Source organism: Euphorbia lathyris, chromosome 1 (genome assembly GCF_963576675.1).
Source record: "Euphorbia lathyris chromosome 1, ddEupLath1.1, whole genome shotgun sequence".
NCBI lineage: Eukaryota > Viridiplantae > Streptophyta > Magnoliopsida > Malpighiales > Euphorbiaceae > Euphorbia > Euphorbia lathyris.
Window position 1 is genome coordinate 94,912,005 of NC_088910.1, and position 24,340 is coordinate 94,936,344.

Sequence of the window (24,340 nt, forward strand, 5' to 3'; positions counted from 1 at the left end):
AAAAAAAAACAAAAACAAAAACAAAATTTTCCACAGGAGGGAAAAGAAAAAAAAAGTTATAGTTGGTTAAAAATTTAAAATAGTCCCCATAATAAACATTTCGGAAGCACGCGTTTTTCTACAATTGGCTTATCAAAACTAACAGTCATTTACGTTATTAGAAAAATTTGGATTTTAATTAATTAATAATTATGTGATATTCACTTTCCTTTCAGTTCTACAGATAATTTCGATCTGTCTCTATCATTTCATGGAATTCTCTTCTTAAACATCATCGGAACTAGTTTCTCTAATTCCCATACCTCCATCCCCGCTTTCTTCTCTACTTCTGCCCTCTGTTCATGTATCATTTTCTGAAATTTTCTCTCTACTCCTCTTAGGTCTCCAGGAATCCATTCTTTTGCAGATATTCATTCAAAAAAAATTGAATTGTAAGTTCTCTTTCAATTTCTCCTTTTTCGATTTCGTTCTATGCTTTGACGTTACCATTTTACCGTATCCTGCTTTTGGGGGTTTTATCTGATTTTGTTATTTTAATAATCGTGTTTGCCTTGCATTTTCGGTCTAGACAAAGTCCTTTTGTTTTGTTTACTTAATTATATAATTATGTTGTTAACATTGTATTTTCTCTTTGTTTACCTGATTTTAGGACTTCAATTGGATGTTTTCTACTAGGATTTTCGTTTTCTCTTTCTAATATTATTGTGCTAATTTGTGAGTATAATTATTTGTTTTTTCCCCCAATTCAGCTGTTCAGGTTTTGGCTGTGTTGGTTTATTTACTTCTGAGTAGATTACAATGCGATGGATTATTCGCCTTGTGGCATGCTAGAGAGTTTTAACTTGGTACAATGGAAAGAAGAAAAATAGATGATTATGAACCGGGGACACCTCCTTCACCCAAAGCATTGGACAGATTTGGCTTTGTGAAGCAAGAAATTAATAATCCTCCTGAAGTGTTAACCAAGGGAAGATCAGCCCACCATTTTGTGAGGTGTGGTTTCTTTCTTGTTTTGGTTTTGCCCCCTCCAATCAATCATTTTGAACACTTCTGTTGGAGTGAATGTCAGTTTAACTTTCTCAGTGCTAATATCATTATTGTTATGGACTTTCAGGGAGGAAAGGAAGGTACGGAAATGGAGGAAGATGATTGGGGTTGGAGGTAGTGATTGGAAGCTTTATCTTAGGAGAAAACCTCATGTTGTTAAGAGGCGTATTCGGAAGGGCATTCCAGATTGTTTAAGAGGCCTCGTTTGGCAGTTGATATCCGGAAGTCGAGACCTTCTGCTGATGAATCCTGGAGTGTATGAGGTACTTCTTTCTTCATTTTGATTGATAATCTTGGTAGTTCTTACTGCCTCTTTAACTGGTGAATTGTTGTTTTTGTGTTGCAATGAGCTCTGCTTGATTTATCTTTGAGCTTTAGCTGTGTTGTGGTTAACCTTGAGGTCTTTAAGTGAGTTTCTTTGTTTCTATTTCTTTTGCTACACATAGGGTAGAGGGCACAGCTGTGAGAATTGACCAAAATTTGTAATCACATTGATTAGTTTAGCATTGTATATTGAACTGATAGCTACAGAGTACCTGAGCTGATAAAAGTGGGGCATGGCAGCTTCCATGGAAAACAAAAGTCCTTGCTGGTACTGTGCCAATAGACTTAGCTGGCATTGCCAGATAAACAAAATAATAGTGGATGGTCATGGTTTTAATGTCTCTGAACTCTGCACAAAGTCTTGAACAACCTCAAAGTTGATAATATTTGGATGTGCGTGTGTTTCTGCATTCCTGTTGATTGCTTGTTCTAACTTCTGTGAAATGTGGATACGTGTTTGGTAAAATTTCTTCCTTGTTTGTTTTCTGTTTATCCTTCCCTTTTATTGTTTGGTTCATTTTTTTCTCTATGCACACACATGGCTGGAAAAATTTGTACTAGTCAATCTTAATAGGTAAGTTGAAGTCATAGTAGAAATTCCATGGCTGCTCATTCCTAATAGGTAAGCAGGCCTTTCAAGATATTCAAGCATAAAATTGTACGAGCAGTATCAACTTGAGTTGTAGTCATAGTAGAAATTTCCACTGTTCATTCCTAATAGGTAACTAGGCCTTTCAAGATATCCAAGCATAAAATGGCACGAGGAGCACCAACTTGAGTTGTAGTCATAGTAGAACTTGCTCAGCTCATTTTTAACCAGTAAGTAGGGTTTTCGAGAAATTCAAGCATAAAATGGTACTAGCACCATCAAGTTGAGTTGTTGTCATAGTTGAAATTCCATGTATTTTGTTTCTCCTGTGTATTCAAATTTCTGCACTGATGTTTTCTATTTTAACGTGTACATGCACGCGGCTATTTTGCATTGTTTTGATAAATCTATAAATCTATTTCAGCAACTAGTTATATATGAGACATCAGCATCAGAGCTGGATATAATAAGAGATATTTCTCGCACATTCCCATCGCATGTTTTCTTCCAGCAAAGACATGGACCTGGTCAAAGGTCCCTCTATAATGTTTTGAAGGCATACTCTGTCTTTGATAGAGATGTTGGATATGTTCAGGTTAGCATCTCTTGTATTGAACACTCTCAATGCTCCTATATCATTTTGCTGTAAATACAAAATGAAGAATGCCATTCAATTATTACAAGTGTAGGGAATGGGATTTTTGGCTGGACTATTACTTCTTTACATGAGCGAAGAGGATGCATTTTGGTTGCTGGTTGCATTACTGAAAGGAGCTGTCCATGCTCCAATGGAAGGATTATATCAGGTAAACATACGACTTCATATGAGCTTATACAATTTAGTCCCTTGCTTTGCTTGGTTACATTTGGTTTGAGATTTATTCTTTTTGTTTTATGCATGTTATTGTAAAGAATTTGGGAACATTTTAACTAATTTTTTATGATGGAAAACATTAACTGCCCAAAGTATATTTGAATATGGTACTGGATGCATATTATATCTAAAGACTGTCTACGCTCATGTGACGCTTGATCTAACTTGAGATAATATCTCATGCGACTAGATCCACTTGGGCACCTTGCTAATAAAATAAAAGGGGGTTTTCTGGTGTTCCCACTTGTAGTCATATTTGTCAAGGGTTTATCTAGTTGTATATCAATTCATAGCCTACATTATGTCATCAAGTTAAATTGCTTTTCATTTTTTCTAAAGGGAAAATTATAGTGAAAAGTTTGCCCAAAATGGCAAGTTCCTTGTAGAATCAATTAAAAGTAACAAGGTATTTTGTTAATCATATAACTTTTCAAAAATTAGTGGACCATTTTGGCCTTTCCATCATATTATTATTCTTGAATAGGATATTTGAGGCTCCCTTACGTGTGCATATTTGGTTTGGTGCAAAGTTCAGTCAGCAGTTAACAGAATGTTGGCTTGTTATTCAGTATTGACACCCTTTTGTTGGCTGTGTTTTTCTATATTATATTTTTCAGTAAGATGTTTTATCAATTTTAGTTTTAGGTTTGATTAGTTATCCCTTTCATATTAAGGTATCTTTATCAGTGTTCCTTTAGATGGGAAAATTATTATTGTTATTGATCTTGTTTAAGGAATTGCTTAATGACTGCTGAACTATCCAACATCAACAACAACAACAACAAAGCCTTAGTCCCGAAATGATTCGGGGTCGGCTAACATGAACCATCGTATAAAACCGTGAAAGTCAAGTCGTGTCAGCGACACAGATTCGCTCCCTCCAATCCGTCCTATCCACTACCATATTTTCCTCAATTCCCAGTAAACTCATATCACTCTCGATCACCCTCCTCCAAGTTTGCTTAGGTCTTCCCCTACCCCTCACCACTACATCCCTTTGCCACTCTTCGGTTCTCCTAACCGGCGCATCAAGCGCTCTACGTCTCACATGGCCAAACCACCTTAGTCGGTTTTCTCTCATTTTATTCTCAATAGATGTGACCCCTACTTTTGTCCTAATTATTTCATTACGCACCCGGTCCTTTCTCGTATGACCACACATCCATCTCAACATACGCATCTCCGCCACCGACATCTTATGGATGTGGCAGTGTTTCACTGCCCAACACTCCGTACCATATAACAATGCTGGTCTAATTGCCGTCCGGTAGAATTTTCCCTTCAATCTATTAGGCATGCCGGGATCACAAAGGAAACCCGTAGCACTCTTCCACTTCGACCAACCAGCTTTAATCCTATGAGCAACATCTCCATCTACTTCTCCATCCGTTTGGATAATAGATCCTAAATACCGGAAGCAATCTGAGGCCTGAACAACTCTCCCATCTAGGGCGATTGTCCCTGCCTCCCTACTCCTACGGCCGCTAAACTTACACTCCAAATATTCTGTCTTACTTCGACTCAACTTAAAGCCTCTAGATTCTAGAGTTTGTCTCCATAGTTCCAACTTCCTCTCCACTCCTTTCGTCTCATCAACCAACACGATATCATCTGCAAACAGCATGCACCATGGTATACCATCTTGAAGTGAACTTGTTAGTTCATCCATAACGATGGCAAAAAGAAATGGGCTTAGTGCGGAACCTTGATGCACTCCAATCGTAATAGGAAACTCTTCAGTCTTCCCAACACTAGTACGTACACTCGTGCATACTCCCTCATACATGTCCTTTATGATGTCAATATATTTCCGCGAAATGCCTTTCCTTATCAAGGCCCACCAAAGTACTTCCCTTGGTACCTTATCATATGCTTTCTCCAAGTCAATGAAAACCATATGCAAGTCTTTCTTCTTATTTCGATAGTGCTCCATTAATTGTCTCATTAGATGGATGGCTTCCATAGTTGATCTTCCCGGCATAAAGCCAAACTGGTTTTCCGAGATCTTCACCGTCCTCCTTAACCTTTGTTCGATCACTCGCTCCCAAAGTTTCATAGAGTGACTCATTAATTTGATTCCCCGATAGTTGGCACAATCTTGGACATCGCCTTTGTTCTTATACAAAGGGATTAAGGTACTTTTCCTCCATTCTGATGGCATCTTATTGTTTCTCCAAATTTTGTTGAAGAACGTCGTCAACCATTCGATTCCTCTTTCTCCCAAACATCTCCAAATCTCAATAGGGATGCCATCAGGTCCTACTGCTTTCTTCAACTTCATCTTACTTAATGTCATTTTGACTTCACCCTTTTGAATTCTCCGCAGGCATTCGTGATTTATCATATCGTGATGGATACTTATATCTCCAACATCTTGTTGGCGATCTCCATTAAATAAGTCATCAAAATAGGACCTCCATCGTTCCTTGATATCCTTATCTCCAACTAGGACTTTCTGGTCCACATCCTTCACACATTTAACTTTTCCGAGATCTCGCGTCTTCCTATCTCTCATCCGAGCAATTCTATATATGTCTCTTTCCCCTTCTTTCGTATCCAATCTTGTATACAGATCCCGATTCACCTTTGCTCTAGCATCTCGTATGACCTTCTTTACTTCCCTTTTAGCCTCTTTGTATTTTTCGTAGTTCTCGTCACTCCTACATTTCCCCAATAGTTTATAGGATTCTCTCTTACTCTTTACTGCTTGTCGTACTTCTTCTGTCCACCAAGATGTGTCCTTACCCAGTGGCATGCTACCTTTAGATTCCCCTAGAACTTCCTTCGCTACTTCCCTTATACTCTGCTCCATCTTATTCCATATCGAATCTATATCTGAATCCATATTGCAAGTCCAAATATCTTTTTTGGTCATCTCATCCACAAATTTTTGTTGATTCTCCCCTTGCAATTTCCACCACTTAATCTTAGTCTCTACTTGAGGTGTTTGTTTTCTTATACATTTCCTACTTCGAAAATCTATCACCACTACTCTATGTTGGGTTGTCGTACTCTCACCAGGGATCACCTTACAATCAATATAACTCTTTCTCCAAGCACTCCTTACTAAGAAGAAGTCAATTTGGCTCGCATTACCGCCACTCCGATAAGTCACTAAGTGGGATGTTCTCTTCATAAACCATGTGTTCATGATACTCAAGTCATAGGCTGATGCGAATTCCAAAATATCATTTCCTGCTTCATTCTTATCTCCAAAACCATACCCTCCATGAACACTCTCAAACCCATCTCGCCTAGAACCCACGTGTCCATTGAGATCACCCCCTAGTACCATTTTTTCATCCCTAGGAACCTGTTGCACCACTTCCTCTAAGTCATCCCAAAAAGCTTGTCTTATAGACACATCTAATCCTATTTGTGGCGCATATGCACTAATGACATTCACAACCTCATCCCCTATCACTAGCTTAACACTCATAATTCTATCGCTCTTCCTAGACACCGCTACTACATCATCAATATACTCCCTATCAATAAGAATACCTACTCCATTTCTAACCTTATCCTTTCCTGAGTACCAAAGCTTATAACCCCAAGGAGCTATCTCTCTAGCCTTGGCTCCAACCCACTTGGTTTCTTGTAGGCATAATATATTTATTCTCCTCCTCTTCATAACATCTACAATTTCAGCTAATCTTCCTGTCAAAGAACCTATGTTCCATGTCGCAAAGCGTAACCTACTACCCTTACCCCTACCCCTACCATTACCGTGGACTAGCTTATTTACCCGCAACCCTTGCATATTTGACACCACCCCCGGGTCCTGGGGTGGCGCGTCGCTTCGGGGCGACGACCTAGCAACCCTTGCACATTTATCACTACACCCGGGTCTAGGAAGTGCAGCGCGTCGCTGAGTAGGGAACGCCCCAACGATATTTATATTATGGTTCATGTCATAAGATGTGGCTAAGTTTTACGCTGGCCGCCACAAACCTACCGCAACCCTCCTCCTTTGTCCGGGCTTGGGACCGGCTGTAGACCCTCACAGGCGGAGTTTGAACTATCCAACATCATTTCTTAAAATATTTCTTTTCAGTTTTCTGCCTTTATAATAGTTAAAATTTTCGAATGAGACTTGGCTCAAGTCCCCTTATCAATTATTTAGGCCAAGACTAAAATGCTTTCTGCCTCATCTTCTAATCTTGGGCGATATAATAGATTTTAGTTCTGAGGTCTGGTATATGTTTTGTAGGTAGGGCTGCCTCTTGTACAACAGTACCTGTTTCAGTTTGACCTCTTGGTTAAGGAGCATATGCCAAAGCTGGGAGAGCACTTCACTCGCGAAATGATAAATCCTAGCATGTATGCAAGTCAGTGGTTTATAACTGTTTTCTCTTACTCTTTCCCATTCCATTTGGCTCTTCGAATTTGGGATGTCTTTCTATTTGAGGTTAGTCATTATTACCATTGCATAATTTCTTTCTGGTAGTCATTATTTTGTCTGGATGTTAATATGTATCCATAACGGTCTTTTGCCAGGGTGTTAAAATTGTCTTTAAGGTGGGCTTGGCTCTACTGAAGTATTGCCATGATGACTTGGTAAATATTCTTGGTCCTTCGCTTTGCTTTGTATCCGAATTGTAAATAATGTCAGATAGGATTTAAACAATGTTAACTTTGATTTCAGGTAAAGTTACCCTTTGAGAAACTTATACATGCTTTGCGCAACTTTCCTGAGAATGCGATGGATCCAGATACTTTATTACCTCTGGCTTACTCATTCACGGTTCTCTCTCCTCTCTCTCTCTCTCACACACACACACCCACACACATATGCTTGTGTTTGAGGATTAAACCATCAAATATGTCATATAAAACAAATATATGCTTGCATTGATGTAATTTTAATTTGAAGATGACAATTATACACCTTAACTTGACAAGAATTATGACATTGAAAGCGAACATCTGACTTTTGGAATTTATGTTTGGTTCTAAAATCCTAATGTGTTTGGTTGCTACCGAGCCATACTCATGTACCTTCTCATATATCTGAACAGTTAGTAGTAATCAGCTGCTCATGATAAAGTAATTGTAATGATCCTTAGCCTATTTAATAGAAATAATGGAGTACCCTTTGAGCCTATTTAATAGAAATAATGGAGTACCCTTTGATTTATTAGATGATTCAAAATGACATAAGTCTTGTCCTCCTTGCAATTTTCTTTCTGAGTTTTCTAGGATTCTTCTGTTCTCTCGATAAGCCTTTCCTGTGCACAAATTCTTCACATATCTGTTAACATCAATACTTTTAATATTTATAGATCATATAAATATGTTAACATCAATACTCTCAGGTGACGAAGCGATTGGAAGAATTGAAGCATGAGTATGACAAGAAGAACGGAAAGCTAGTTCAACCTCCATAATTTAGTTCCGAAAAATGCAGGTTTGTTAGGTGGAGATGTGTATATCAAATATTTCTCAGTAGAAAATATCAATTAAATCCCCTGTTATTATGTGGAATCTTTTATCAGAAGGAGAAGAATATCAATACTCATATCTGGTTAGTAACCTCCCTTATTAGGATTCAATTCTCTGATTCCAAGTGTATTGATAATTGGACTTTACTGCAATTTTTAAAGATAGGGAACAAAAATTGATTGGGGATCTTGTAAATTTGTAATGTAAGTCCAGAAATCCTATATTGAAAAATGAAAATTGCTGATGAAATTATATGGAAAATTTGTTACTGCTTATCAGCCTATGGAAAGTATAACAAAATTGAAATCTTTTTTTTTTTTTAAATTTACACTTTCACCATATGTGAAAAATAATTAAGTTCTCGGAGTATCTCCAAAAAAACAATTAGTCCACTCTCTAAAAATAATATAAATAATTGACTAGTAGTGATTTGAGGGGGTAAATTTCATCAATGGTATACATCCTTTGTCCAATTTCACACTTTGGTCTACAACCTTCATTTTATCACACAACCAAAATCAAAACTGTCACATCACCTTTTTTTTCAACTCATTCTTTAGAAAATATGGGGACCACTTCATGTTCAATTACCATCATACCCTCCTCTTCATATTTTCTACTTCTCTCCCCTTGAAAACACAACCAAAATCAAAACAAACCTATTAAATCCCGTGAATTCTCCCCTTGAAAACACAACCAAAATCAAAACAAACCTATTAAATCCCGTGAATTTAAAGATGTGTCTCTTAAAATCAAACTAAAATAAATAAAAACACAAAATTAAAACAAAACTCATATTCAAAAGGCATCATGACCCCATTTTTACACTTTGAATTTGGTGAATTTTCACCCTTTTTTCATTTTCAAATGAATCTGTACAAAATTACTTCAACTCCATTTTCGCACAAATCTACCTTTTTCATTTTCACTCTTATCTGTTCTATAGAGCCATTGGCATGCAGGGCAGTGCAGAACCTGGAGACATTTCATGCCATTACTCCTACTCCTCCTGATTTTAGCATAATTTTGGGCAAATCAAACCCAGCAAAACAAAAACAAATTCAATTGACCTTTTGCAAGCAAGGTATGGACCAAAAAAGGGTACTGAACGTCGATTTGCGGACTTTGAAATTAAATAAGGTTTCGCCATTGTTTCAATTTAATATTTTGAGTTAAAAATAAAATTAAATAAAAAATTAATAAAGTTTGGAGGTGTAGGAGATTGGAGAATGGTGATTGACGAATTGGTTTGGGTTTTCTTAGAAACAAAGATGTAAGCTTTTGAGAAAAAAAGACATCAGTCTAAAAATCACTCACTTCACATTGGGTTATTCATGGTAGCTATTGAATCAATAGCTGCGTTCTTCTTTGAAAAGCTCTGATGTGGCTGCCATGGCATTTCATCATTTTACAGTGGTTGAATCTAGCCACATTTTTATGGTAAATTAAACCAATGGCATTGAAATTTACTCATTTAAGATTAAGGAAATGGGTAAATTCAAGGTCTGATAACATCTAACTGTTGTGATAAAATCTAAAATCTATGAGAGGGAGGGGAGTTAGAGAGAGAAAGAAACATAGGGAAGAAGATTGAAGAAATTGAAAGATAAGGGTAAAAAATGAAAATAAATAAAATTAATTTTTTTTATAATTTGTGGGTCCCATTTTTATTAATGAATATGATAAAAAATGTTGATGTGGCGTGTTGACTTCGAGTTGACCGGTCATTTTTACCTGTTGTACACCATAGTGGGAGGTCACCCATAAGGTGATACATTTTAGTGTGACAAAATGAAAGTTGTACACCAAAGTGTGAAATTGGACAAAGGTTGTACACTATTGGCGAAATTTACCCTGATTTGAGGAGTGATTAAGACATATTAATTAAAAATGAAAGGAGGCACTAGGAGCTTTTTAATAATAGAGAGGATGTAGAAGTTTTTAGTGATTTGATAAGAGGCTGTTGGAGTTGAGTTTTAATTCTCTATTCGAATTTTTGTTGGAAATGCTACTAGAACTGATCACTCAAGGTTATAAAACGATATAATTCTAAGAGGAGAGAGAATGTCAGATGATTTTTTTTTTTTTTTGAAACCGAATGTCAGATGATTTTAGGAGAACTTAATTTATTTACTATCCGATTCATTATCTTCTTTTAGTTACTTTTTGTATTTTCACTATAAATATTTAGTTAGGAATGAGAAACGACTACTTATAACTACATTTTGAAAGGATAATGGAAAACAATTAACAATAACAACAATAAACAGGGAAGCAGAGCTTTGTTTTTCTTTAAAATAAGTTCTGAATGAAAATGTTAATACAGATTTGTCCTTTATATAAAAACTTTATGCAAATAAAAAAGTAAGTTGGATTACAGGCAAAACTTGTATAATTTCTGCTTGGAATTTTCTTCACGGTTCTTATGTGTATTCATTCAGATAGTTACTTCTAATATGTAGCTTTTTTTTTCTCTCAATATGTAGCTTTTCAATGTTAGTTCTCTTTGGATAATAAAAAAAATCATTTAAATGAACACTTACTTAGAGGGTGTTTGTTTCAGCTTTTCGAAAGAGCGTTTAGCGTTTCATTTCAAGCCACAAGAAATATAGCGTTTGGTTATTGACAAAATTATCCTTTTTATTTCTATAAAATATGTTTATTCTTTAACATTATTTATATTTCTACAACATAATTACCGGAAGAACAAGGTTTTGTTGCGTTCAATAAATTTTTTATTTTTTATATAGATTATTTTTATTAATTTGTGTAACACATTTTTTATTTTATAATAGAATAAGGTGTAAAAATACCACAAACATTTATAGCTAGGAGCAATTTTACCCTTAACATCTAAAATGATGCAATTATATCTCTAATGTTGGCAACCAAAAGCAATTTTACCACTAACATTGACAAGTTGAGTCAATTTGAGAAATAATTTATCAAACTGTCCTCTTGGTCATGAATATTGTCATCTACATTTCACATGTGCACCATTTTATCATCATTAGTAACAGATCACAAACATATGATTAAACGTTTTTTTTTAGAAAATAAAAAATATATATTATCTTTTGTACGAGTTGGACAAAAAAATTTACAATATTTTACCAAATTTATAAATATTAATTTTCAATTTTATTATTAAATCGCAAAAAAAAATATGAAATCTCTTTTTTGTAACTACTAATATGTGCAATTTGTGTAGAATAAGAAATAAAATATTTATTGTTTTCTAATAATATATGAAATCGACCCAACTTACTAATGTTATGACATTTAAATCCGAACAGCAACAGTTCAATATAATTTTACTAAACACTAGTAATTAAACAGCTTACTACAACTGTAAACAGCTAACAACAACTAACAGCTGAACCAAACATGTCCTTAGTTTAAATGTGTTTGATAATTATTATTGTTAATCATTTAAATTATTTAATTAAGTTAAAATTGAACGAAGTGTATTTAAATTAAAATTTTAAATTGAACATTTTCAATTAATATGTTTAAATTTATTACTTATTTGTGATATTAAACATTTGTATCATTTTTCTACCAAAAAAAAAAAAACATTTGTATCATTTAAATATTTTTCTAATATTTAATTTTCAATTTTATCAAATACCATAGTATTCAAAATTCAGCCTTTCAATTTTCAATCTTCCAAATATTCAATTAAAAATTTAAAGATCAAATGTGATAAGAAAAAGGTAAAAAAGTTGAGGGTCGTGAATGAAAATAACTCTTCAATTCTAACTCTACTCTTCACTTCATGTGCTGATAAATTTTTAGGGTTCTTTATATAAAAATTATAAATAACAAAAATATTATTGTTTAATCAATATTAGTAATTTAATTCTTAATATATGAAGATTATATTTTTTTATTTTAGAAATGTTAAATGTAATCTTTAAGTGGTTTTAGTGAGATAGAAGCAAAAAAAAAATTGACATATAGATTTTAAAAAAATATGAATTTCCTTGTAAATTTCCCTAAACTTTATATATCTTGGGCTCCATCCCAATCGACTCATAGTCACATACTTATCACCTAATGTCAAATGTCAATGAGATATTAATATTTATTCAGAAAATTCTAAAAATTAATGTATCCATTATGCAAATTAAATCCCTTTATATGATTAATTGCTTTTTGAACTCATACTTCACTAAGGTACATACTATATTATATTGAGCATTTGCACTGAATTATTGTTATCCATTATTACCAAGTGCTAAAACATGATTCTCATCCCCAATTGGCAACTTTTAACTTTACAACAATCATTTTAGTCACTTTTATTGTTTATGAAATTAAATCGCACCCCAACCTCTTATATCGCACCCCAAACTAGGCTTCAACTTTATATCGCACCCCAACCTTTTATGGGTTCGTATTTTGGCGGGTAAGTACAAAGCTCCCTCTTTTTTTAATCACACTCTTACTAATTGGGTTAGCTCGTCTCCTCTCTGGAAAGCGATGTTGAAAATTAGAGGGGATTTCTTTTTGGGTATCAAGTGATCAATTGGGGATGGTTCTAACACCCTCTTTTGGTCTGGTCATTGGCTTGGAGACCTTGGCCCTTTGCACCTCCTTGCAACGGGTCCCATTTGTGATAACTTAAGACAGTTGAGAGTCTGTGATATGGTGGATGATTCTGGACAGTGGCGTTGGAGTATATTTCTCCACCTCCTCCCTACTGACTGCATTAATCTCCTAGCCGCCGCTCTTCCTTGTAGCTCAATGTAAGGGCCTGATTAGTGCTATTGGATTGGCTCAAGTAATGGGTGCTTTTCTGTTAAGTCTGTTTATGGTATGCTTGAAGAATTTGATCTCTCGAACCTCAACAACTATTGGGATCGAGTGTGGAAGTGATCGGGCCCACAGAGAATTCGTTGTTTTCTTTGGCCAGCAGTGAAAGGTAAACTCCTACACCTTACTTGTGAGGAAGTTTGTCCAATTTGCATATTACATGTGGAGTCTATTACCCATGTCCTGCGTGATTGCCTATGGCCCGTTCTGTTTGGCTTCAGCTCCTGCCCCAAACTGAGTTCTTGAAGTTTATCAACTGGGATGAGGAGAAGTGGCTCCTTGAGAATCTCAACCCTATCAGTAGGTTTATGCAGGAAGATTGGTACATTTGGTTTGTTGTTGCCTGTTGGATCCTATGGAAGAACAATAATTTCATCATTTTCCAACAGACTAAGAGATCGATAAAGGAAATGGTGCAAACTATACAGGTACAAGTTACTAGCATTGTGAGTAGCAATCTTTCCCTTTCGGGTCCTAATGGTGCTCATAGCCTTGTAAGGGGGGAAGTTTTGATTGGGTGGACTGCCCCAAACCCTCATTGGGTTAAGCTCAATACTGATGGGACAGTCAAGGGGAACTCCTACAAAGCTTCGACAGGGGGCTCATACATGACCACAACGGGGATTGGATTCGAGGTTTTGGCAAAAATGTGGGAGTTTGCTCTGTGGTCAAAGCATAGTTGTGGGGGATTCAAGAAGGCCTTCGGCTGGCTTTGAATCTAGGCTACAAAAAGGTAATGTTAGAGGTGGACAGTCAAGTTTGTGTGGACCTTCTCTCCCAATCGGCTACTCTCCCTAGTGAGTTTGCTAGTCTAGTGATTGACATTGTGAGTCTCACTAGGAGAGATTGGACTGTCTCCATTAATCTAAAGGGAAGGAAACAGAAGTGCTGACTGGTTAGCTAACTTTGCTGGGACTCTCCCCATTGGTTTGCATATTTTGTATAAACCGCCTTTGGAGTTGTGTAACCTTATTGAGCAAGATATCCTAGGGGTCTCTTTTCCTAGGATTTGCACTTTCTTTTCATCAAAAAAAAAATAAATTAAATCATTTTTAAAAATAAAAATTGTTTTAGTGATTAAATATAAAGAAAACATCCATAAAAAAAATGTAAAGAAAACAGAAGTTTAAAAAGCATCCAATATTTCATGGGTTTCGAGGTTTTCTTCTAACTTTTAACCGGAAAATAAACACATCCTTTACTTTATTTTACTTTATTTTATTGATTAAATGTTTTGATTGATTCAACTATTGTAGGTTTAATGAGTTTTTTTATTTGTAGTCTTTTGTTCTTTTCTCCTTTATGTTGGTTGTGGTATGTCTCCATATATGGATGGTTATCGCTTGTCTTCCTAGATATGTGTTATCATATTTTTCTCATGGAAAAATAGAAGAACTTTGTCTATCATCACATAAATCTCGCACATTGAAAGATCATAAAGTCATAAAAAGACTATAAAGTCGATTAAAAGCGGAGTATGTTTCTCATCGTGGTGCAAAAAAAAAATTCAAACATTGTCTGTTATTGCTCTATCATGATCTATACTATTGAATATGCAAATTTAAGCTTTTTAATGTACTTTTAGATTGTAATTTTTTAATTACTTATATCGAGCTATAGTTAAAGTCGGAAGTATCATTAAAATCCAATATGTGCTAGAAGAGGAAAAAGCTTAAATCCGAAAAGGAGTCACAACTAAGCATAGAAGGGACCAAAAGGCTTATGTTGCTTAGAATAAAAGGATCTCATAGCTCGAATCATCTTACTCAATTGAATGATGATAATATCACTAAGATGTTTTGTAAGTGTGGGAACAAAAGCATCTATGGACTACTTTGAAGGACAAGCTCGAAGACATGACTCTGATATAGCTCTGTTATTTGACGATCAAGATCGACACTTATCACAAATGTCATGATCATGATATGTTGAAAATCCCAAAGGCATTTTAAATATGATCATTGAATTTAATGATGTTGGTCATAAATTGATCAATGAAACAAAAGTTCCAATTATTATCCGTTTATTACCTAAATAGTTGGGAGCGTACCAAGATGCACCCAACACACACATAAGGGGTGTTTGGTAGCTGCTTTTCGACCTCCTGTTTGCCTTTTCACTTTGAAAATGAGAGTTTAATGTGTTTGGTTAGACATCTCCTGTTTGCATTTTGTAGCCGAAAAGTAGCTTTTTATAAAAGTAGGGAATCCTTGCTTTTTGGAACAGCAGCCTTTTCAAATAGTAAACAGCAAACGGTAACAAAAAGCAGCAACAGCAAATAGCAGATAAAACAAATGGACCCATAGCATCAATGTGACCACATTATGGTGAAGCATTTCAATTGGAATTAATTCCAATGATCAAGGCAAGAAGTTTAACCACTCCAACATAAAAGTTAAATAACATGCTAAAGAAGTTTAAGAATATGATATAAGAATTAGTGCTTGAATCAAAAAAATTAAACTAAATTTTTTTTAAAAACTAAAATGATTTATATTCAAGTAAAAAATTAATTTACTAGAATGATCTATATATATATATAAAATAGATGCATTAATCAATTTAATAGAAATTAATAAAAATATCTATAATATAACCATTCAATTATAAAACTTTTTTTAATAAATTTTATTTTATTAAACTATTAACTAATAGAATGTTTGATATTCCATTAAAACAACATGAGTAAAGATAAAGATAAATGATTAGGATAATTGCGAACAATTATTAATTAATTGCTAAAAATACAAAAAGGTGAAATGGTTGAATATATCGGTGAAAAGGTACTAAAAAAAATAATAATTTTATTAATTAAATATAAATATAATTGATATGAGGTTGAGAGTGGATGGAGAAATTAAATTGATTGACAGCAGAGCAGAGCAGAGCAGGAATGAATGAAAAGAGGGGTTGGGCATTTTAGTAATAGACACGCAATAATAGCGTGGCAAACACAGAAGGAGATCTGATTCTATTCTATCTCTATCTCTATATAGGATAAGAATCAACCCATCAATTAAAATTAAAAATCAAATCCGACTCACTTTTTGTCTGTTTGTTTAGCATTTCGATGCTATTTATTTCTTCAAAATTTTAACGTTAATAAAATGGGAACTCACGAACCCGTATACTATCTCCGTTTCATATTACATGTTTTTTTAGAGATTTTTTTTTCATATTACATGTCATTTTATATAGTCAGTACACGTTAAGTCATCTCTTTTCCTGCTATAAAACGTGAGTTTATAAAAATTAATTAGAATAATTGATTTATTATAGAATAAATAAATAGTAGAATTAATAAATAAAGGACAACGTGGCTCTTGCCTTAGTAATGGCAGAATTGCTGTTGGTGGAGTTCTTCGGGATGCTGGTGGCGCCTGGCTGGCTGGATTTACCCATAACTTAGGTACGGGCTCCTCCTTTATTGCAAAGCTCTGGGGGATCTTGTCTGGCATTAAACTCGCCATTCGCATGGGTGTTAAAAGACTTTCGATGGAGTCTGACAATTTGGAGGCTATCAACAGGATTTCGGATAGACAGGCTGTTTGTCTTAAGAGTCAGAATCTCATTAAAGTCATCTTGAGGCTTCGTCCTGCCTTCGATTCTCTTACCTTCTCCCATATTTATAGGGAGCAAAACCGCGTGGCGGATCGCTTGGCAGCTGCTGGGCATGGGGGGATGTTAGGTGTTTCTACCCTTTCCGTTCCTCCTTCTTTTCTGTTACCTTCTCTTCTTGAGGATAGGATTGGGGTCAGTCTTCCTAGACTGATCCCGGGTTAGGTTTTTGTTTGTTTGTTTTTTTTCTTCCCTTCTTACCAAAAAAAATAAATAAATAAAGGATAACAATGTCTTTTTTCTAATATCCTTAATTTCTATGCAACTCTCTAAAACGACATGTAATATGAAATGGAGGGAGTAATATGTAAATGAAATATTGATTAATTAAAGTAAAATATTTGAATTTATAGAATGTCTCAACTATTTATAGATAAAATAGTATATTTGGATACGTGGCAGCACCTGATAGGTTTTCTGACCGTAACTTTATGTGTCACAATATTTCTGAACACGAGGAGCGTGAATTTGGAATCTAACATGTTCATTGGTCTACATGTTCCTAAATGCATCTCCAAAAGACATCATTCAGCCGATCAAGGTGGCCGAAGCCATGACTTTGGCTAGGCTTCGGCCAAAATTAATTACTTTTTTCCTATTTTTTTAATATATATATCCCATAATTAAAGAAGTTAAAATAAAAAATAAAAGAACAATGAAAATACTTTGTGTTTCTAACTTATAATTGTACCATTTGAATTAATCAAATTTAAAACTTTACTTTCAAAACTAATACATAAAAAGAACAAGTAAAAATATATAGTGGTAATGGACAATTTAACCCTAATATTTTAAGTAAAAAATATATTTAACTATAACATGTAAAATAATGTAAATTTAATTTTAATGTTTCCAAGAAAGATCAATTTTATCATTGCGCTATCAAAAATTTGAAAATATCGATTTGACTGTTATTTAACTGTTACATCAGACTTTATAAACAAGTTCTTTGATAAATTGAAGCAGTTTCATATATTTTTAGTTGGTTTTTTTAATTATATTAATAAAACAGTAAATATTTTAGACAATTTGATAAAAAATTTATAATTAACTTATATGCAGTAGTTTTAAATTTTAGCATTTTAACATAATTTTTGTAATTTTATTAGTAATACATTAAATATCTTACACATAATTGATATTTGGAAGGTTTGGAGTGACAGTTTAATACCAGTCAAACCAGTTTTTTCTATTTTTGACAACATATAGAACTAGGTGTCTGCTATATGTTAAAACAAAGTAACCATAGCGGACACCTATAGAACTAAAATTGCTTTTACTTGAAAACGTTAGAGTTAAATTTACACTATTCCATACGTTAAGACTAAGGCCCTATTCTTATTGACTGAAATTAAATTAAATTAACTGAACTGAACTTAACTTAACTTAACTTAACTACACCAAATAATTATAATAAATTATAGGGTAATTAATTTATTAGTCCCTATGAAAAAACATAGATTTAAGTACTCAATTTCTTATACACAGTGATGTTTATGAGCATTTCTAAATGCAAAATTCTCAAATTTAATAAATTATGAAATAGTGCTAATAGATTTTATGCTTTTCAGGACACAAAGCATGATAACAGAAAAATGAAAAACCAAATATAAAAATCATCTCACTTAACGAGCTTTAGGGGCTAAGTTCTTGAAATTGGAAGATTGTGACGCGTTTCTCCCAAATTGCCTCTGAAGACCAAGTAAATCATAATCTGATAGAGTTTTCCAAAGACAAAAAAAATGCTAGTAGCAATTGGAAGTTTCACAATGAGGTGATTAGAGAACAAAATTGATTGTATAACTCATAAATTGAAGATGAACTGAAGATGAAGGATAATATTACTGTTCAATATTCTTTGAGATTGGAGTGTGATTAAGGAAATTAGACATAAATTAGAAATTTTGTTAGAATTGATGGGTGGAAGAGATAATTATGGAAAGATTTTAAAATAAATTATGGAATTGATGTCCAATATTTTTATTAGAAAATTTGGAAAGAATTTGAGGTAAATTAGAAAATTTGGTAACTGATGTCCATGTTTTTAATCAAGTATATTTTCTTTTTGAATTTAATCCAATGCCAACATTTTTAATTTGGAAAGAATCAGATGACGATGTTTTTAATCAAAGTACATTTTTTTTTAATTTAAGTATAGTTTAAAAGCCTTAGTACTATATATTACTATAACTAGGCCATCTTTCATCACTGTCCTCTGAACAAACGCCCCTCCTACCCAGACTCAAAGACGGACCTGTTGATTGTTCTTTTTAATTTTGTTTCAAGCGACTCAACTTAAAGATTGCCTAAATAACCAAGAATTTCACTAGACTTAATACTTGAACTTAGTCCTTGTGGGACCGACTCTTACTTTCATTATATTACTTGATAGTAATAGGATTTACTTTTCTTAAGAGTTACATTTCACATGCATCAAGTTTTTGGCATCATTGTCAGCGACTACTAGTTCGATATTGAGTCGAAAGAATTATAGGTACTTTAGGCATTCATTTATTTTTCGTATAAATTTTATGTGTACTTTATTTTGTTTCTTCACTTCATTTCCTTTTTTTTACGAGGTTATGGTTGTAAACGGTTATCCATAGAGGATGAATTGGTCAACAAACCACAATAATACAAACATGTATAAGGATGAGTTCACACTCTGAATTATTGGATAACGGAAAGCAAGACTTCAATACCAACCTTTGAACGATAAGAGGAGCACCTCACACCATCTGAATTATTGAATCGGGTGGAAAGCATGAGCTCAATGCCGAACTTGTTACAAGAGAAGAAGGAAATCATTATCTATCACTTGTTAAAATAGGTAAAAAAACAAAGCTTCAATAGAAAACATCAAATGAGTACAAGATCCATTTAAAATCAGAATCTCGAAGTTGTTGAAACAAATTAAAGAAATGTGTTTATTGGTCAATGTTTCACCAATTGGAGAGGCATTTTTAGATTCGCCCATTAAAGCACCTACTTCGGTTAAACCGCAACATGAAGAAGTCCTTGAGTAGATTTCAAAAGTAAGTTTAGTAACAACTTCCGAAGATTATTCAATAAAACAAGAAGAGCAGAAATTTTCAAGGTAAGTGAAAAGTTTAATCACTCATTAAGCAAACCGATAAGCCCTAAACCTTTCGTGGAAAAAAATCAACGATCGAATAGTTTTAGATAGTCTTGACTCAAGCCTTTTATGCATTATATTATATTATATGATTTGCTACAAGAGTCAAAAAGCTGGAGATCGAAACTGGTATAATTTTTTTAAAATTTATGTAATGGATTTTGTTAAGTTATTTTCAATTTAACAATCCAATGTATATTTACAAGATTTCTATCAAAGAATTTGAATTTTTCATACAACTCCACACATTCACATTAAAAAGAGAAGTATAAATCGAGCTAACTAATTTTAAATTTAGCGCTTGCCAATTTTCTATCCTATATATTTTCGTTTCATTTTAGCAATTATTTTTGTTTTCATTTTTCATTAAATAGAATTAAAATGAAATAAAATATTAATAGTAATAACAATATATATATATATATATATATATATATATATAAAATAAAATAAATAATATAGTTTTGAATAAAATTATTAGGATTGTTTGAATAGATCATTCTCATTTTAGTTTTGTTTTAGTCTAATAAAACATTGAAAATTTCTTTTACCTAGAATCTAGAAATTGTGTCAGAGTAATGTTAAATTTTAATAGGATGAAATTTTAATCGTGAATCTCAAATTAGAGTACCTAGAGTGAGTTATAGACAGACCCTTGCCATTACCAAGATGAATGTTCTCATACCTTTGATAGGGTATAGAATTTTGTAACTGACCACTGTAATTGCTTTATGATATGTTGCTCTAGTGTTAAAGTACCATGTTTGTGATGGGACAATAGAGGCATTGAAAGGTGGATAGTCCAATATATCTTCCTTGCTGAGTGGTGTGCCCTCCTTAACCTTCGTCCATTCCGGCTCAGGCCTTCGGTGGCGACTGTTTTGGAATTTCGTTAGGGAATGATGTTTGCTTCGTCCCTAGGGCTTTTCATCGTCCATCGGCTTGCTTCGCCCTGCATGGTGCTTGTCATGTTTTTTGATCTGGAATACCTTCGCCTAGGTGACAGTTTTCGGGAAAAGGCCCTAGAGATCCCGAAGAATTCCCCGCCTGATTCTACCTCACAGTCGGACTTTTCTCGCTCACACTCTTTTGCTTTTTGTAATTGTCACCGCAGATCGGCCATCTCTAACTCATGGGTGACTTTCACGTCATCCATCTCTTTTTTCATGGCTGCTAAATTCTGGGTGAATTTGCGGGATACTTCCTCCGATAAGAGCTAGTACTGAGGGTCTAACCGGGGCAGATGCTCTACACGTTGATCAACCTCTTCATCGTTACTCCGATGGATTTCCGAATGAACTCGATCGGATTTAGCCATTGCTGAATATTCTGACAGATGATGGATAGTCAAAATCCACATTGACCGTACTAATGATAACTTGTTACTTGAACTTGGCCACGTGACTCGACCGTGATGATGATCCGATGTCGTATTAGAGATTGTAAAACAATAAGCAAGACCGGAGTCCGACAAATCCGCTCTGATGCCTAAGTCAGTTTATGATCTAGGACCGAATGGACTAGTTTAGAGATAGTAGTTAATGTACCGAACTTTGTGCTTATACATGTGTATTTATAGTGCATGATTAGGTTTAAGGTTTGTCACCTCCTTAGGAATCCTTACAAGTTTAGGATTCTGTATCCCTCAAGGATTCAGAATCTGGGGAGGAATCCTTTATCTTGTAGGATTCTAGAAGGCCCTTTGATGTGTTGAGACTTGGAGGTTTGGACGTTTGGTAATGGACCGCCGCTCAATTGGGCTTGGACGCATCAATGATTTCCGTCCAACCGGGACCATTTTGGGCCTTTGTTATGCATGGGCCTGGACTGCAACGAGGGTACTGATGACATCACACACATGATATCGTTTACCCCGATATCAATACCTTCTTAATTTTATTTATTTATACTAAAAGTAAAAAATAGTACTAATATTCAACCCTTATAATTTATTCTATATTCCATAATAGATATTTTCTAAGATTAAAGTACAAAACTTAAAAACTGTAATTAATTTTAATTAAAAAATTATCTTTAAATTAATTACATCCATTAACTAATTTTTATCCATTTTCAAAATAAATAAATAAAACTTAAATAATGATATATTTGATAAAAATCAATTAATTTACATGCATCATATCAAAACTTCATATAATATTCTACCAAAAAAAAAAACTTCATATAATAAAACAATAAAAATTCTCTAAAAAAACGTAGAATGCAGGAGTAACATTTATTTTTTAAATATTTAATTTTTAAGGGTCATGTCCATATCTTATAATTCATAGGCATCTTATTTCCAATTACCACTCCTTTATAAATTGTCATGTGCTTACAATAAAAGTCATCAACTTCATTTTCTCTACCTCTTCTATCTCTTATGTTGCTCCTCTACAATACATTTGTACATCTTTGGATGACACCTATTTATTCTCACCATGGATTTAAAATATTATCTAATTTTTATGATCACTCCAAGGAGTGTTTTGTTTCAACTTCTTTTTAAAATAATTTTAACGTTTTATTTCAAATCGCAGAATGATGTTTAGTTAAGTTTATACAACTGTTTTTAATTATTTTTTTATAAAAATAATAACGTTTGAAATTTTTTACGAAAAACTCATGAATAACTATTTATATTTACATTTGATGTTGATAAAATTATTCTTTTTATTTTTACAAAACATATTTTTTTAATATTATTTATCTCTATAATATTATTGTCGAAAGAATAACGAATAAAGTTGTACCTTGTTCAATAAATTATTATTTAATTATTTTAGATTATTTTTATTAGTTTTGTATTACAATTTATTTATTGATTAATTTAAAATATGTTCATATTAAACATTTTACATAATAACATCAATAATTAATCATAATTTTACTAAAATGCAGCTAATAATAAATCACTAACAACAATAACAAACAATTAACTACAACAGTAAATTAAACCGAACATGTCCTAACAGTGCGTTTGGTATTCTATTGGGATAGAGATAAGGATAAAAGTTGGGATAAGAATAAAGATAAATGATTGAGATAAGGATAAAAATATGATAGTTGAGAATTATTATTCAATGTTTGGTATGTGGGATAGAGATGAGGATAAAATAATATATTTTACTATTTTAACTTTTTTTTTTTTTTGATGAATTTTAACCTTATTTAAACTACATAACATTAATTTGAGGGATAAGATGAATTTTTCCATCCTATTAAAATCGCATGAGCTTATCCCACCTCCTTATACCACCCCCCTCTTGGGTATAGGATTTGAGAGATAAGAAGTTTATCCCTCATCCGTTTCACTCTTCTATCTCCCAAACAAACACGGGATAATTTATTTCGTGTTTTTTTATCCCTATCACATCTCCTATATCCCTTCTAACAAACACCCCGTAAATACCTTATTATAAATCAATCCTAATTGGTGGTTATAAGCTATTTATAAAAATTGAAGTTATTAAAAGCAAATGATAGGAATAAGCTTGAAGAGTTATAGAATTGCCAAAGATAGTAATCCCAAATAAATTAACTTCCCAAATTGGACTAATTTAAACAATAACTTCACGTTAATTGGACTTTCCAAATTTGGACTTCTTTATTAGAAAGCAAATAGAAAATTGGACCCTTCATAAATAATACAATGTAAAATACCTGAAATACCCCTTCGACGTGTCTCAGTTTAAAACCGTCACGGACCTTAAGCGTAGTAAACACGCATACAGCAGCCCCAATGGCAAATGATAATAATCCAACAGCATGAAGGGTACTTTAGTCATTTAAATTAGGTCAAATTAAGAAAAAGCCAATAAGAGAGGGGTATGAATGTTAATATTCGGATAAATAAGTGTAATTTCGTAACACGAAACGCGCATCTTCCCCCTATATAAATGCTCTCCCTCCTCCCATTAGAATGAAAAAAGCTTCCATCGAATTTCCATAGAAATCACCGGGTTTTGGTTTAGCGTCTTCTTCAGTATCACGATCTGATCTTTTCTGGTTTTCGGTGTTTGAACCGGTAACAATTCTTTTATCTTTTTCTAATATATATTTTCCTTTTTGTTATTTGTAGATTCTTTGCATTTGGAGTATTAATGTCTTGTTTGTCTTTGGCTTTCAGGATTTGATTCAGAGTTTTGCTAAAGAAAGATTTGTAAAAGAGCATTAGTTCTCTAATCGGAATATTCTCATATCGGTAAGTCCTTTGTTCGCCGCTATTGATATTTTCTTTGGCTTCTTCATGTTTACATGGCATTGTTTGGGGTTGCGTAGCCATTATTTTTATTATCATGACTTGTACTCTTTGTTTTAATAACAATATATGATATTTGTTATGAGAATTTTGTTTTCTTCCCTGAGATTCCGTTCGCAATTGTTGTTTTCCAGGAATTTTCTCCTATTTCTTTCTTAACTACCGGTGTAAATAGTTTTTTTTTTTTCTCGATTGGGATAGAATTAGGGCTTTGTTATTCTATTATAG

The 24,340-nt window shown here is 33.5% G+C and overlaps 1 protein-coding gene and 1 long non-coding RNA gene across 2 annotated transcripts; both read left to right on the top strand.

Moving 5' to 3' along the window:
• The first annotated feature begins 208 nt into the window (after window positions 1-208).
• LOC136207419 (uncharacterized) lies at window positions 209-8,552 on the top strand. The gene is made up of 9 exons (XM_065998678.1): window positions 209-431; window positions 750-993; window positions 1,115-1,310; window positions 2,385-2,555; window positions 2,650-2,766; window positions 7,048-7,245; window positions 7,335-7,394; window positions 7,483-7,581; window positions 8,153-8,552. Exons 2-9 carry the CDS (start codon window positions 851-853, stop codon window positions 8,222-8,224), a joined length of 1,056 nt encoding a protein of 351 aa, XP_065854750.1. The 5' UTR covers window positions 209-431; window positions 750-850; the 3' UTR covers window positions 8,225-8,552.
• Window positions 8,553-23,719: 15,167 nt separating this feature from the next.
• Window positions 23,720-24,022, top strand: LOC136207438 (uncharacterized). Its single transcript, XR_010676617.1, has 2 exons — window positions 23,720-23,878; window positions 23,981-24,022. It is a non-coding gene; the product is annotated as an uncharacterized lncRNA (long non-coding RNA).
• Window positions 24,023-24,340: the final 318 nt, after the last annotated feature.

What these genes read in the sequence shown, in the direction of transcription:
- LOC136207419 (XM_065998678.1), top strand. Translation starts at nt 851, where the DNA reads ATGGAAAGAAGAAAAATAGATGATTATGAACCGGGGACACCTCCTTCA. An exon ending in TCAGCCCACCATTTTGTGAG is followed by an intron (nt 994 to 1,114) that starts GTGTGGTTTCTT and finishes ATGGACTTTCAG; the next exon opens with GGAGGAAAGGAAGGTACGGA. An exon ending in AGTATTGCCATGATGACTTG is followed by an intron (nt 7,395 to 7,482) that starts GTAAATATTCTT and finishes CTTTGATTTCAG; the next exon opens with GTAAAGTTACCCTTTGAGAA.